Here is a 15,177-nt window from a genome sequence, read left to right on the forward strand (position 1 = left end):
TTGATCCTTGATTGAACATTAAAAATTCCATCTTATTGGGATCCCTGGGTGGAGCAGCGGTTTAGCGCCTGCCTTTGGCCCAGGGCACGATCCTGGAGACCCGGGATCGAATCCCACGTCAGGCTCCCGGTACATGGAGCCTGCTTCTCCCTCTGCCTGTGTCTCTGCCTCTCTCTCTCTCTCTCTCTATCATAAAAAAAAAAAAAAAAAAAAAAAAAAAAAAAAAAAAAAATTTAAATTAAAAAAAAAATTCCATCTTATTAGCAATGTAATTGTATTGCTGGTTTCACATGCTATTGATCAAGTTTGCTGTTTGTGAAGTTCTTCCATCTAGTAATTTTCTTGCTTTACTTTTTTTCATCTTGAAAAATCTTCATATCATCTTCAATAATTTTTCAAGATTCAAGAGGAGAATTTTTTTTAAATCAAACCCATTGTTAATGGAAAAGTATCCAAAGCCCACATCCATTATAAATAACTCTAGAGTGGCTCTCACACATAATGTTTTCAATTCCAAATTACAGGTGACTTTCAGAGGTTGTTAAATCCTGATTCAGTTTTTTTTTTAATTAAAGCATACTTTTGCATTACATTGTCATTAATTTTCCTAGAAATTTGCTAGCCTATACAAGGTCTGAAAGATCAGTTAGAATTGTAACTACCATTCAGATGGAACTGCCAGAAAAAGAGCTCAAATGCATTTAAAATATTTTATTGTACTTATTCTGCAAAAGAATAATATTATGTACTTGAAATGATTGAAAGAAATGCAGAAATGAAACTTAATTTCATAAAATAAAGACATTTTTTGCATGTCGATGCTGTGAAGAATTCTAGACTAGTCTTTGTTAAATATATCAAGAAAGACACAATCTAACAAAAATCCTTCATATTTTAATACTTCCATATGGTAAGCAAAACACTTAAATATTGTTACCTAAATGACTCAAAATTATATGTAGTATTATTAGAAAATGACATTTAAATGTAGTAAATAGAATGTAAAACTAACTTTTCAGCTCAATCATCTTTCATATAGTCTAGTTTGCTTAAAGTGACCCTGAGACAGGCTATTATAGCTACTCACAGCATAGCCAATGTCCCTGACCAAGAACAAGTTCACCTCAACCATGGGCACTCATCACAGCATCTGAGCAGAAACTCATTCAATTCAGCGGGTTAGAACATTTTCTGATGAAGAGAAAATGTGGCTAGTGCAGACACCTGAACTGTGGCCACTTTTGCAACCACTGAAATGCTATTACTGAAAAGATGATGCAGCCAGACAATATTATAAATTACTAACTTCTTGTACCTCACAGGCTCTCCAACTGGCACATTCTACTTCCACTGCTTTTTAACGGAGAAGCCACAACAGAACCAGAGTAGAGAAAATCAATTCTGGTCTTTCAAGTGTCAAAAATTAACTTTTGGAGCCAGAGATGGATAGTTTGAAAATTCTGAGCCACATGAATAGTATTACTTGAACCTGAACTTACTTACACTCTATCTGGTATTATTTTTTAAAAGCACATTACAGGCCATCACAGGAGCCTGACATGGGATTCGATCCCGGGTCTCCAGGATCGCCCCCTGGGCCAAAGGCAGGAGCTAAACCACTGTGCCACCCAGGGATCCCCTCCATCAATTCCAAAGTAAATTCTATTCCATAGACCAGAGATCAGCAAAACTATGGCTCAATGGCCAAAACCAGTCACACCCAATTGTTTACATTAGCTTTGCCCTACAAAGGCTGAGTAGTTGCCATAGAGACCATAGAGCTCAAAAAGCTGAAAACAGTAAGTATCTGACCCTTTATAGAAAATATCTGCTGACCCCCTGCTACAATACACCAAAAAATCAGATGTAAAATGAATATTGGAGATCATCTAATCCAGTGATTCACAAGTCTAGGTGCACATTAGATTACCTGAAACACTTTTCAAAATATAGATAGACATCATGTCCGTCACCCTGCCCCTGATCAAAAGGACTGATATAATGGATCTTATAGGACCCTGAGGAATCTGTATTTTTCTAAAGGTTCCTCGTGTGCCATTGAGGTTGAGAACCTCTGATCTGATCTATTCATTCTTGGTACAAGTGAAAAAATCTAAACCCAGGAAGTTAAAGTCACATGCACAAAGCCAACAAAATTTCCAAACTTTCTAACACTCTAGCAATCCTTTATGGCTCTCATCAGCCTCTCCTACTAGTTCAAGACTCTAGAACATCTCAAGGGCACTTTCTCTCCCTTTGTTGGCTCTAGTAACACATGGGTTCAGTTCTTTGATCCGCTCTGACAAGTGCAGTGGTAGATGACTTAATCACTGGAGTTTAGCTGTCAGGGAGGGTGACAGGTCTGATTCCTGGGGGCATCAGGCCTACATGCATGCATGCCAATCAAGACTTGAAATCTTTCATATGAAAAGGATTCAGAAAAGAATGTCAAAGCTGACACGGACCTTAGAAAACTTCTACCCAAACTGTTACCTTTCACAAAGAGAAAAGTGAAGCCCTCAGGGGGCTCATGACTTGCCTAAGGCCAGCGTGGAATGCAGAGTAGAAAAGCCACTCTGTGGGACAGAAAGAACATCTTTGGATGAAAAGAAGTCTTGGGACAGATGTCATGAAGGTGAAGCATGTCGCAAAGCCTCGTGAGAACAGAAAAACAAAGAGAAATATCAAGAGACTATCGAAAGAAGGGGGAGAGATAGGGGAACTGAATCCTCCCCTCAAATTCTTAGAGCAAAAACTGCTTTCAATACAAGAGAATTAGGCACCAAAAGCAACCAACGAAGAGAAGCCAGATTTCTTGGTGGCCACTGTACCATCAGTCACTTGATCTTTCCTGGAATCCAAAATAAACACAGGCAATAAAAGGATAAAGGAGAAACAGGGAGTTTCTATTGACAGAAAACTCTTTTCAGATTGCATCACTCTGGCAAGAACTTTCTGGAGCCTCCTTAACTGGAATCTAAATGTGAGCCCTGCAGATACACAGCCTCCCCAGCTCATCTTGGTGGCTTCCTTCTTCTTGTGCTATTAGGAACACACAGTGCCACAGGCCTGTCTTATCAGCTGCTGTAGTTAGAGAATTAGGGAAGCAGGACACTATTCCTATGCTCAGATGTCTAAGTTGTGCTCCCTAAGTGATAGTCCTGAAAATACATGAATTGTCAACTGCCTCATTCAAACAGACTTGGAGCATGGGTAATCTATTAGTCACCAGATGGCTTGGTATTGTTAAAGTTGAAACATCACCTCTGCACCCATTCTAACTCTGATTTATTTTATTTTCATTCTTTCACTGAGGCAGAAATATAGTTACACATTCCTGTTTAAGATACACAATGCTTGTGTAGTTAACAACAGGACAGAGAAAAGCTTTAGGGTTCTAAAAATGGCAGGTATCTCATGAATCCAAAGAATATAAATCAGTACACAGATTTGTTAAGAATACAAAAAAGTTAAAATAATAGCTTTAGCAATAACAACTGTAATTCATATAGTACTTGAGGTATGCAGTTAAAATGAATTAACACTTCTTTTTTCACCCCATCTATGAAATAGAATAAAATACACAAGTGAAATAGACAGACATATACACGATTCATGTTGAAATGAAGAGTGAATTTGAAATAACACGGTTTAAAACATCATGCTATCAACCGAAATAACTGGAAATTCCCTAAAATGGGGGTTTCCAGTGGGCATTATTAAATTTGACTCTCTGATAATTTTACTATTTTTAAAAAATTTCTGGGGTGATTCACAACCTATTAAACTATGTCATTCATAAGGTGACAATGTTCAGATGATTTTTTTTCACTACTATATAAAGCCAGACAAGTTAGTAGGTACAATAGAAGATTTGTTCCCTTTTAATGGCCTCCTGATATCCCAGTGTGGTATTTTGAGGAGATTCCAAACAAGAACTTAGGCCCCCAAATGTCAAGCTTACTGGAAGATATTCTTATCACTGTGCTTTCTAACCATACAGAGGCATCAAGTTGGTCGTGTATCTTCAGAGAGGAGGGGGATGGTCTCAACCAGAGTTACAAATGAGTGATTGAGAGACGGTCGCTTACCTTTTTTTTTTTTTTTAATATTTTATTTATTCATCCATGAGAGACACAGAGAGGCAGAGGAAGAAGCAGGCTCCCTGTGGGGAGGCCAATGCGGGACTCAATCCTAGGACCCCAGGATCACGCCCTGGGCCCAAGGCAGATGCTCAACCACGGAGCCAACTGGGCGTCCTGAGAGATGGTTTCTAAAGCATGGAGTTGGATGGTAGCAGCTAGAGAACAGAGACAGAAGACGGCTGGAATACAGCTAATGTCCAGAGATCTGTAAGAGGAGGGCCCAGCAAGGAGAGCTAAGGAGGAACCAGAGAGGTAGCAGAGACAGGCCAGAGGAGCATGATGGTAGTGAGAGAAGAGGGATTTGTCCGTGGCATAAGGACTGCTGAGACGGTAAGCGAGACGAAGACATCAGCTCTGGCAAGACGTTGATCATGAGTCATGGGGCTGATGCAAACCAAGTGAAGTGGCTGTGGCAAGAATGGGAAGGAGGAAATGGAGCCGGGCCCTCTTACAAGCAGTTGAGCTATAAATAGATCAAAGAAAAGAGGTGTTAGTTAGACATCAAGGGGAGGTAGTTTTATGATGGGGAGAGAGGCCCCACAAAGAGCAGGTAATTGCATATTATTGGCCTTGAAATAGGAACAAGGACACAGAGGCAGAGCATACGAGTAGAGAGGTGCAGCAGGCTGGTACAATTGGTGGAGAGAAACAAGGAAATCCTTTCTGGTTGCATCTGGTTCTTTCTATGAAGTATGTAGCAAGGTCAAGGGCTGAGAGCACAGGGAGTGGAATTACTGGAGCTCCCGAGAAAAGATAAGGAGGTGGGAAAGAGCTATCTTAGGGACTATAATAAAGAATTTATTAGGAAAATGCAGTCGAAGGGCTTTTGGTCAGCTTGGAGAGCCGATAACCGAGATGAGTAGGCAGTTACAAATACAGAGGGACATGAAGTAACAGTGAGGAAGGGCTATCACCCAACTACTGCCCTTACTGGCCCAAGGCTAATAACAGCTGGGCACCTGGTGTAAGCACCTGATGGGCAGTGAAAGAAAAGTCATCCTGCTGTTTCTATTACTTCATAGTTCCGCTAATGTTTGATTCCGTGCCTCTGTCTAAACTAGGACAGATACGTAAATGAAATATTCTAAGTCTAAAGATACTTTTTCTTTTCCTAAGTAGCTCCATACTGGAAAACTGGAAATGGAAATCAAATGAAACACCCTGTTTACTGCATTTAAACTCAGATCTAAATTCAGTTAAGACACTCTAATGTAACGTGAGAACACATCAGATTTCTCCCTCAGAGGTCACAAGAACCTTCAGGGTTAACATCACATAGAGGTGAAATCTGAGGGCACGGCTGTCTCCTCTCCTACCCTCAACACATGTCAGGTGAAAATGAAAAGATCACTATACCACTCTGGTAGGTGTGTCGGTAAAAGCAGTATGATGGGAATCAATAATTAGAAGAATGCCTACAAGGGAAGACTGCTTGTACCATTTGGCAGGGAAATGAAAATGAACATGATCACTTTGATACTCAAACAAAAGAACACGACTTTTTAAAATGAAATCAAATATAAATATTGATCCTTTCCATAGACTGTGTCATAATAAATAGTTCTTTGCAAAGATTCTTTTATGCCAAAAGATGAAAGACACAATGTCAAAACACAGGTTACAAAGCTCAGGATGCCCATGCACAAAACCAGAGAAGTAAAAATACCTTAAAGAAACTTTAGTGGGGAAAAAAAAAAGTGAAAGAAACTTTAGTGGAGATTGGATATGCAGAATAGAAATGGGCCAAAGGCTTCAACATCAAATGTATAGAGGCTCGATAAACCAAGAAAATTAATTCAGTAAAAGAACTGGGAATATACAAGGTGTAGAGATAGTTTTAGATAACGAAGTGAAGTATATGAGAATTTTAATTGTAAAGTCAACATAGTAGAAAGTTTGAACAAAAAAATTAAATAAATGCAGGCACAATACTGATCCACTCTTCTCCTGCTATTTTCCAACAGAAACATTTCTAAGTACATCTATGAGATCCAAACCCAAAAGCGTTAAGAGTTAAGTGAAGAGAGATAAATGGAGTCACTGAAAAAGCTGGCCAAATCCCCAAAAATAATGTTCCAGGAGAAGAGAGAGACGCTGTTATGAATCATGTTAGGGTTGAATTACATGTCAATGAATTTTTAAAATGCTTTGCTTACATAAAATATTAAGACACGTGGGGAGAAAGAGGGCATGAAGAGTTTTGTTTTTTCCCCTAGAGATATTTTTAAAGATGATATTTGTTCTTTTTTTTTTTTTAAGATTTATTTACTTATTTATTTTAGAGAGAGAGAGCATGTGAACAGGGGGAAGGGGGAGGGGACAGAAGCAGACTCTTCCCTGAGGGCTCAATCTCAGGACCCCATGATCATGACCTGAGCCAAAGTCAAGGGTGTCCCTCCAACCACCTGAGCCACCCAGACGCCCTATGAGGATACTCATTCTGATAGGAATGGGTTAGAAAATTGTCACAGCTGAATGAACGAATGCATCCTGGGACCATGGGATCTACCTCAGAGAATGGAGAAGGAACTTAGGAGAAAGTGTGATGGCAGCGTTTTAGATACGGTCATTAACTTGGCCCTCTAGGCTCTCTGCAAACGCAGTAATGGATGATTGATTTTAAATACACTATTCCAGGCGGACTAATAAAAGTTAATGATAATGCGATTCATGAAAACCATGTATCTTTTTAACTCAAAGTGGGAAATCTGCCTTTCTTCCTTTTCTCTCCCACTCTTGCTGCCATGGGGTGTGTGCCCCTGATGGTGTTCACTCAGTTATATGCTACTGCAGGCTGCGCATTCCAAGAAACCAAGACAAGAGACAGAACAAAACCAAAACACAGTCTTTGTACACTCTAACAGAGTACGTAAAGTGAGGGGGAGTATTAAACAAAAAGAGAGAAAGCAAAAAGAAACACTCTAGGAATGAGAAAGGAGCTATCGCTAAAGACTGGAAATTTAAAACATTAAAAAAAAAAAAAAACCCAAGAATACTATGAAAAATGCAATGCTGAGCAATGGAAAACCCAAGACAGAAAAGGGTTTCTTAGACAAGACATCAAAACATAAAGGGAACGATTCATGAAATTAACTTCATTCAACTTAAAAGCTTCCTTTCGTCAAGACACTGGAAGCTGAGCCATTGACCAGAGGACTGTGTTTTAAAAAAGACAGGACTGACCGTTACCCCAGAATTCATAAACTCTTGTGAACCAATTAAGAAAAACACTCAGCAGTTGACAGAAATAAGCTAACGGAAGAGAAAGCCAATAAATATGTATTAAGCAGCCCTATCTCCTTAGTGATCACTTCCCATCTGCCAAAATTAAGAGGTCCAGCGACCTCAAGTGTTGCAGAAGCTACAGACCAATGAGAATCCTTACACGCTCTTGATGGGAGTAGGACCTGACACCAGATATCTGAGAACAATTCGGCCCCATGTGGTGAAGCTGAATGCGGGTGAATTCTGGGACCCAGTCATGCCACACCTGTCTATCTGTCCCAGAAAAATCGTTGCCCGGGATTTTTCACCGCAGCACAGGATCTTGAGAGTGGCTGTCTATGTGGAGGAAGGAAAGGATACGGGTCTAATGTGAGAGACACAGTAGCCTTCGATTTATCGGTGATGTTCTGTTCCTTAACTGGGGGTTGGGTAAGTAGTTGTCCCTTATGTCATTACCGATACTTTTTGGTTTGTCCAAACTTTTTCACAAAAGTTAAAAAATAATAATTACTTACCAAGCTGTCCACCTCTATGCTGGAGTTTACAGCCCACTGCAACGTACCCATGATATTCATGGCTAATGTTAGAATAATACCAACTGTTCCTTCTCCTTCACCTATAGGTGGGGAAAAACATATAAACAGGCTTTATAGTTATTTCTCTCTTCGGTGAGCCACTTTGTGCTGCTCCCAGGGCGTATGAACTATTCAAGTTACATTCCAGTTTTGTGCTCATCTCAACCATCTTTCGTCTCAGTTCACCACAGCATGTACCACCAGTAATAAGGTTCTGCATGCAGTTAAGTATTCAACTAATGTTTCAAATTAAAGAGTGACAATTAGGGAAGAGTTGCCCTTTTTTGAAGAGGTTTCAGTTGTTGAGGGGATGCTGGTGTCGGGTCAATACCGCGGTCATCTCTTCTACTACTCTGTAAGTAACCATACCTTCAACAACTATGATGGACGTTGCAAAAAAACTTCTATATCCAGATGAGCTCCTCCACAAAGAAGTCAAAAGCAGAAGAAAGGTGTGTTTGAGCCGCACCCAGAAGATGTTTAGATACGTCTCCTGCCTTTGTGAGGAGGACTTTCTCTGCTAATCAGATGCTTTGGTGGCAGGGGGTGGGAGGAGCGGACTTCAGGTTTCATGGGGAAGTGAAAACTCATGGGTCTGCCATTGAGAAAGGGAGAAAGCTGACTTTTATGGGGGTTTTTTTTGTTTTTTTTTTGTTTGTTTTTTTGACTTTTATGTTTAAACAAAGAAACAAAAAAGTGACTAGTTCACCCAGGAAGAACAATACTTGAGTGTTTAATTAGAATAAATGGTTTTCAGGGCTGGAGGGGACCACTAATTCATGGTCCTAAAAATTTTCTAACAGGAAAGGTCTTAAAACTTTAGGTTATCAAGTCTCGGTTGAGAGTCAGTCCCGGCAACTGGAATACAGGAGAAGATTATTGTCACTGGGTTCTAAAATTGGGAGAAGTAATTTGTCCTATTATTATCAATTGAGATTTTTTCTTCCACGTTTCCTCTGACAGAAGACAAACCACAGATAGAAGGCATGTGCTTTTAACACTAAATCACTTGTTCTAAGTAGGTAAGATTTATCAGGGCCCCAGTGTATTACTCATTCTGAAAGTTAAGATGGGAGTAAGATAAAATGTTAATAATAATAACAATAATAAATACTATAAGCTTTATGGGTGTCTACTAGGGACCAGGCACTCTACTAAGTGTTTTGCACAAACGATCACATTTAACACTAGAGACCACAAACCATAGGAGAGGTGCTCTTATTATGTGTGTTTACATATGAAGAAAATGAAGGCCTTAGCGAAGCTGATTAATGTGTACAAGTTACCGGAGCTGAAGGCCAGTAGAGGCAGGACTGGTATTAGACGTGTGGCTAACGTTGACCCTGGCTAAGAATCAGCTCTGACGGACAGGGCCTGAACTAAAGTCATCTTGCAACACTCCGTCTACGCCTACTTCGTTTCCCCTGCAGGCTCCTGGGCCTCCTGCCCTGGGCCTCGTGGGGCATCCCTGCGACCCCAGCACATGCAGCACTCCGCTGGAGCAGGATTCTACTCGGACAACCAAACTGTCCCTTAGATGTGGCAGGTGCTCTGAATCCGGGTCCGCTGTCACATACATAGCCTACTTCAACATGTCTAACTCAGTAATTCAACTTTTTTTTTTTTTTAAAGTAATTCAACTTCTTAAATTAGAGCTTATTTGTCCATATAGATTTTCATTTTACTCATGGTGAAAGGTATTGTGTTTGTCACCCAAAGACCCTAAAATTTAAGACTTTTTTTTTTAAAAAAGATATTATCCGTGTATTCATGAGAGACACACAGAGAGAGGCAGACACAGGCAGAGGGAGAAGCAGGCTCCACGGAGGGAGCCCGACGTGGGACTCGATCCCAAGTCTCCAGGATCAGGCCCTGGACTGAAGGCAGTGCTAAACCGCTGAGCCACCCTGGCTGCCCTAGGGTAGTTTTTCATTGTGTAAAATTCACATTAGGGTAATGAATTGAACCAAATGGTGGTTAAAAGAAACCAATTTACCAGGGAGGGGGATTTTTGTGTGTTTATGTGTATAAATGGGGATGTTTCTTTTCCCCTATTCAGCAAGCTCTTGAATAAACGAGATCTATAATTTTTGAAGCCAGGATTCTTTTACTAATATGAGTCAAAAGATGATTTTTTTTCTCTCAATCACAGATTTGTTACTGTACACTCTGAGTCTACTTTTTGAACTATAATGCTGAAATCACACAGCTCTAATTCAAAGAAATCATTTGTCCCACCATAGATGAATTTTAAGATTAATAAACTCCTCTCCCCCCAAAAAAAAAATCTATTCAAAGATACCTAAAATGTTTAACCAGTAAGACTGTAGCAGTTTGGGGTTGACAAAGTTTGCAATTGAATGGTCAGTCACATAGTTAAAAAGTTCATGTCACCTGTTGTTAAAATGGAGATGAAGGTAACAGCAATGAAGAATATGACAAAAATAATTTCCATTCTCATTTGGAACCAGCGCAGCGTTGACAGGTACAAGAACCAGTTGGCAGTATGTAAGTTCAGAGCTTTGTGAAACAAAGTCTCAAAGTAAGGCTGGCGTCCAAAGGCCCGAAGTGTCCACAGTCCTTTTAAACTTGTAAGAAGATGAGTGAAAATTGGACTCCTGCCTGCAAAATATTCCCATAGAAAACAACACAAATCATGTAAGGATGTGATGCAAATTCTTACTACCAGGGACCTGAAAAAGATTAGCTTCAAAAAGGGTAATCGTACACTAAATGTCATTCGTTAGAGGGTTTTCGTACTGGGGCCATACCTTGAGTAGATGCAATTTGGTTTGTTGCTGTTGTTTTTAATGAATTAGCCTCCTTTTTTACTAGGCCATCATGGACGAGAACTTTTTATAGAATCAATGCCATATTTTATTCATATTTCTTGGCTTTCACTGCGTGCTTCCCCCTGCCCCCAGCAATCCTATATTAATCCTTGCTGAGAGACCATGTTTTTCTTTTGGGACCATTTATTTAAGTTTATGTGACTTCATTTAGACAATAACCTTCAATAGAAACACATTGGAGATTTAACCCTGAAGGTGCACTGGCGCCAAAGCCATTACTGAGACATGTGCTTCCCCAACAGCTCAGGCTGTGCTCGGGGAGCGGCGGGGGTCGGGGTAGGGGGGTGCACACAGAAAGAGAGACCCCAGGAGAGCAGGAAGGGTATGTGAAACATTGTGCCCGGTATTGTTTGAGAGCCCAGACAAAGCTTTAGTAGTAATAGTAGCCCTATCGTTTTATAGTTGAATTTACGCAAGTTCATGATGAATGAGCATCGTATACTACAACCCTTATAACTTGCTTTAAAGCCAGAATGAAGTCTCACGGTCATTAGCAGAAACCATCTATGTGTGCTTTGGAATTGATTGTACCCTTTTGCATATACATGTGTTTTTAAAAGTCATTGTCACATTATGTAGGAGTTTAACAGCCGTTGGAGGTGGGGGTTGGGGGGAATGGGAAGAGTAGGCAGAGGGAAGCAGGTAGAGAATACAAACAGCCTTGTGGGTATCTCCCAGGGCAAGGGCTGCCCTTGCAGGGCCCTACCTTCAGATTCCAGTTGCTTGAGTTGCTGTGAGGTGTGGAGGAAGTAGGCCCGCAGGATAATAAAGGCCGCTATCACTGGCACTGTCGCTAGGAAGATGTAGGGCTGTAAAACTGACACCACCGCCACAGCTCCGATCACAATTAATAACAACTGCAAGATCAAAGACAACACTTTGGTGAGTGAATGTTTTCACGTTGGTAACGCGCAAGGTACGCCAGAGGTGTAGCTCCAAAGAAGCTCTTCGCGCTCTGCTCCGTTCTCAACGAGGGGCGGGCATCTTCCTGGCAAAGTAGCATTTTGCATAAGTTCCATCAAAATTCAAGAAATTGCTCAGGTTGCTTGGCACAACATCTTGAAGTTTTGAAAACATGGTGCCCTTGGGTCTCAGGATGGTCTCACTTCCCACATGCCTTAAAAGGGCTGTACGATAAACAATTGTAGATGAATATGATTTTTTTTCCCTAATGTGGCCTTCTTTTAAAATAATTTTATTTAATTTTGAAATGATTTTGGTATAAACGTGAAATTTTAGCCTTTATTTTGTTTACATGATTCCTGAAAATCAGGCATTCATCTTGGAGCTTTTTGAGTCAGAAAGATCTGGTTTAAGTGAAGACTCGGTCATTTAGGCATGAAACAATTTTTTCAAGCATAGTTGACTCGTGTTTGAGATTTTTAAAAATTATATTTAATAAATGTAACTCCCCTCCCCAATTCTTCTGTTCCTATTCCTTAAAATAATTGGAGATGACCTTAAAGGCTCAAAAAAAAAAAAAAAAGATTTTGGGATATGGCTAATTGATTTAATTTTATTTCCATCTCCTACGTTGTCAAAATGCACTTCGTGCTTCAGTCAAGCCCATCAGTTAGAGATATCTCTTCACATTATCCATCAAAACATCAAAGAAACAAGCTAACCATGCTGGTTTTTCTTCGGAATCAAGTTAAAAGCTTATATTCTATTATTCCCACATGATAACAAATCTATACATTTTATTTTTATTTTTTTTTAATTTTTATTTATTTATGATAGTCACAGAGAGAGAAAGAGAGAGAGGCAGAGACACAGGCAGAGGGAGAAGCAGGCTCCATGCACCGGGAGCCCGATGTGGGATTCGATCCCGGGTCTCCAGGATCGCGCCCTGGGCCAAAGGCAGGCGCCAAACCGCTGCGCCACCCAGGGATCCCCAAATCTATACATTTTAAAAAGCAAAAGAGTCTGCTAGCATTTGCTCCACTGTAATCAATTTGAATAAGTATAAATAATGTCACAACAAGGGTTAAAAAATTAACTTATTAGAACATCCAAATGATAATCAGTGAGCCAATTCTCTACCAATTTCCAGGGGTGACACATGCATTTTTGCAGCTGAATATGCAGTGAAATGCAGAATATTTTGGTAGATGGCAGTGGGGGTGGGGGTGTAGCTAAGAGCTGAATAAATCTTCTTCGAGTGTGTTGTTATTTCCATCTAAAACATTAGAGGATAATCTCTCAGTGACCTCTCTAGGGGAAATGCCTCCATGTCTCTAATTAATTCTGCCTTAAGAGCCCTCACTCATCAAGAAATACTTGGATAAATCTTTACTGTGCCAGGCACTGGACCAAGGACACATGATGCCTCAAAAACCTAAGGAAAGTCTTCCCTAGTCCATCTTTGCCCTACAAGAGCCACCAATACAATGAGAAAGCCCCAAAGGCCCTACTTACTCCCTGACAAGACTTCAATAGCAAACTAGTTTTTTAACCAAAGACATTTATTTCCTAGAAATAGGATCTTTGCCAGGGGTGGGGGAGTAGGGGGAGATAAGTTCCAAGCATGATTAGGGAATATGATTTAATCAGGCAGACTATCGTATTAAATACCAGGATGTCTGAAAGACAAATGTTGTTGCACTGGCATCGTGAAAACATTCAGCTACTCCATTAGGATCAGGGTCTTGTATTTGCTGCAGACAGTTGTAAAGAGCACTGTGTTCATTTGACTAGTGCTATTTTTACCATATAATTCCAATCTGGTGTGGCTGGATTATAACACTCATTGCAGAAAGTGACCATTTTGTTTCCATGACTGCTGATGCGCTAGAGATTCTTAGGAATGAAAATGCAACTTACAATAAAATGGGTATAATTGGACAGTCGGACTACCCAAGATATCACAGGAGGTTAGTGAAGAATGAGGAAGGTGGCTACAACTGGAAATTATGAAACACTCACAAGATAAATTTCCAGGAATTATAATCATCCAGAACATAGCTCAGACTGAAAAGGAGGTGAAAAAGGAGTCTAAGCATTGAGAAAAATAATTCCATTTGCTACATAAGAGGCCATCCTTTGGCACTGAGGTCAGAAGCTAATAATTTAGCTCTGTGTGCCAAACTAAAGGCACTAGTTTAATATATATGATATTCTCAGCACGAAAGAAACCTTAAATTCTGTCCTAGATTTTTTTGATTCACAGTGAGTACGAAACAAGTCACTTCAATCAGGTGTATTAGTGAGAGGACAACAAAATAAATAGAAGGAATTCAGGACAGGATGGAAACAGGAGCACAGATGTCTAATTGCCAATGACCTTTACCCAAATTCTAAACTTCCTCATTAAAAAAGAAAAAAAAATCAACAGGCCATAAAGCCTGCGAGGCACAACCCATTCATGGTCCTAGGAGGTAAGCAGCACATTTTCACCCACTGACAGCAGCTCAAAAGCATTCCTGCTGCTAAAGGGCACATAGCACTGCCTGTGAAACTAGAGCAGATGAGAAGAATGAAGGATCACTCTGAAATCGGGGATAAGTTAATGAATAGATAGATAGATAGATAGATAGATAGATAGATAGATACCTATTTAAAACTATGATATGAAGAGCAGATTCGGAATTTAAGTCACAAATGAATTTTTAAGTAAGGGATTAAGGGGATTAATAGAATGAATGTGGGGGGAGATGTGAAAGATACAGAAGAAATCGTAGTAGGACTCTGGGTATAATTAAATATTCAGATAAGAGAGAAGAAATAAAAGAGACTTAAGGGTTTTGTGGCTGAAAAGAGAAGATTTTGGTATTTTAAAATATACAGGCTTCTACTTAATAAAAAAAAAATCATTCACCCAAATATGGAGATAAACAGGATGCTAAGACAGTTTTTCTCTGTCTCACAAATATATCTGGTCTAAAATGACTTGTTTTTGTTTTTGTTTTAGATTATTTATTTATTCATTCATTCATTCATTCATTCATTCATTCATTCATAAGAGACAGAGAGAGAGGCAGAGACACAGGCAAAGGGAGAAGCAGGCTCCATGCAGGGAGCCCAACGTGGGACTCAATCCTGGGTCTCCAGGATCACGCCCTGGACTGAAGGCGGCGCTAAACTGCTGAGCCACCCGGGCTGCCCATAAAATGACGTGTTTCGTATCCCCTCTGAATTAAAAACTAGGACAGAATTTAAGGTTTCTATGTGTAATGAGAATTTCAAGTATATTAAACCGGTGCCTTAAGTTTGGCAGCCGGTGTTAAATTATTAGCTTCTGACCTCAGCAAATGTGTCATGGGTGGGCCACTGCTAGTATGCTGGTCTGAAGCACAGAACTTGAGTACCGAAAGACACCATCATCAGATTTATCTACTTCATTTTACAGGTTAGAAATAGAATCCAGATCTTCCATTTCCA

At 40.0% G+C, this 15,177-nt stretch overlaps 1 protein-coding gene across 1 annotated transcript in view; it reads right to left on the minus strand.

The window, feature by feature from the left end:
• Positions 1-15,177, minus strand: part of CFTR (CF transmembrane conductance regulator) — a 164,052-nt gene that overhangs the window by 38,621 nt on the left and 110,254 nt on the right. The window contains exons 19-21 of the mRNA XM_072783316.1: positions 11,504-11,654; positions 10,340-10,567; positions 7,886-7,986 (exon numbers count right to left, since the gene is read on the minus strand). Of these exons, the coding sequence (XP_072639417.1) occupies positions 7,886-7,986; positions 10,340-10,567; positions 11,504-11,654 (480 nt within the window). The remainder of the gene's footprint in view (positions 1-7,885; positions 7,987-10,339; positions 10,568-11,503; positions 11,655-15,177) is intronic.

This window comes from Canis lupus, chromosome 18, assembly GCF_048164855.1.
Source record: "Canis lupus baileyi chromosome 18, mCanLup2.hap1, whole genome shotgun sequence".
In the NCBI taxonomy this organism is placed as follows: Eukaryota; Metazoa; Chordata; class Mammalia; order Carnivora; family Canidae; genus Canis; species Canis lupus.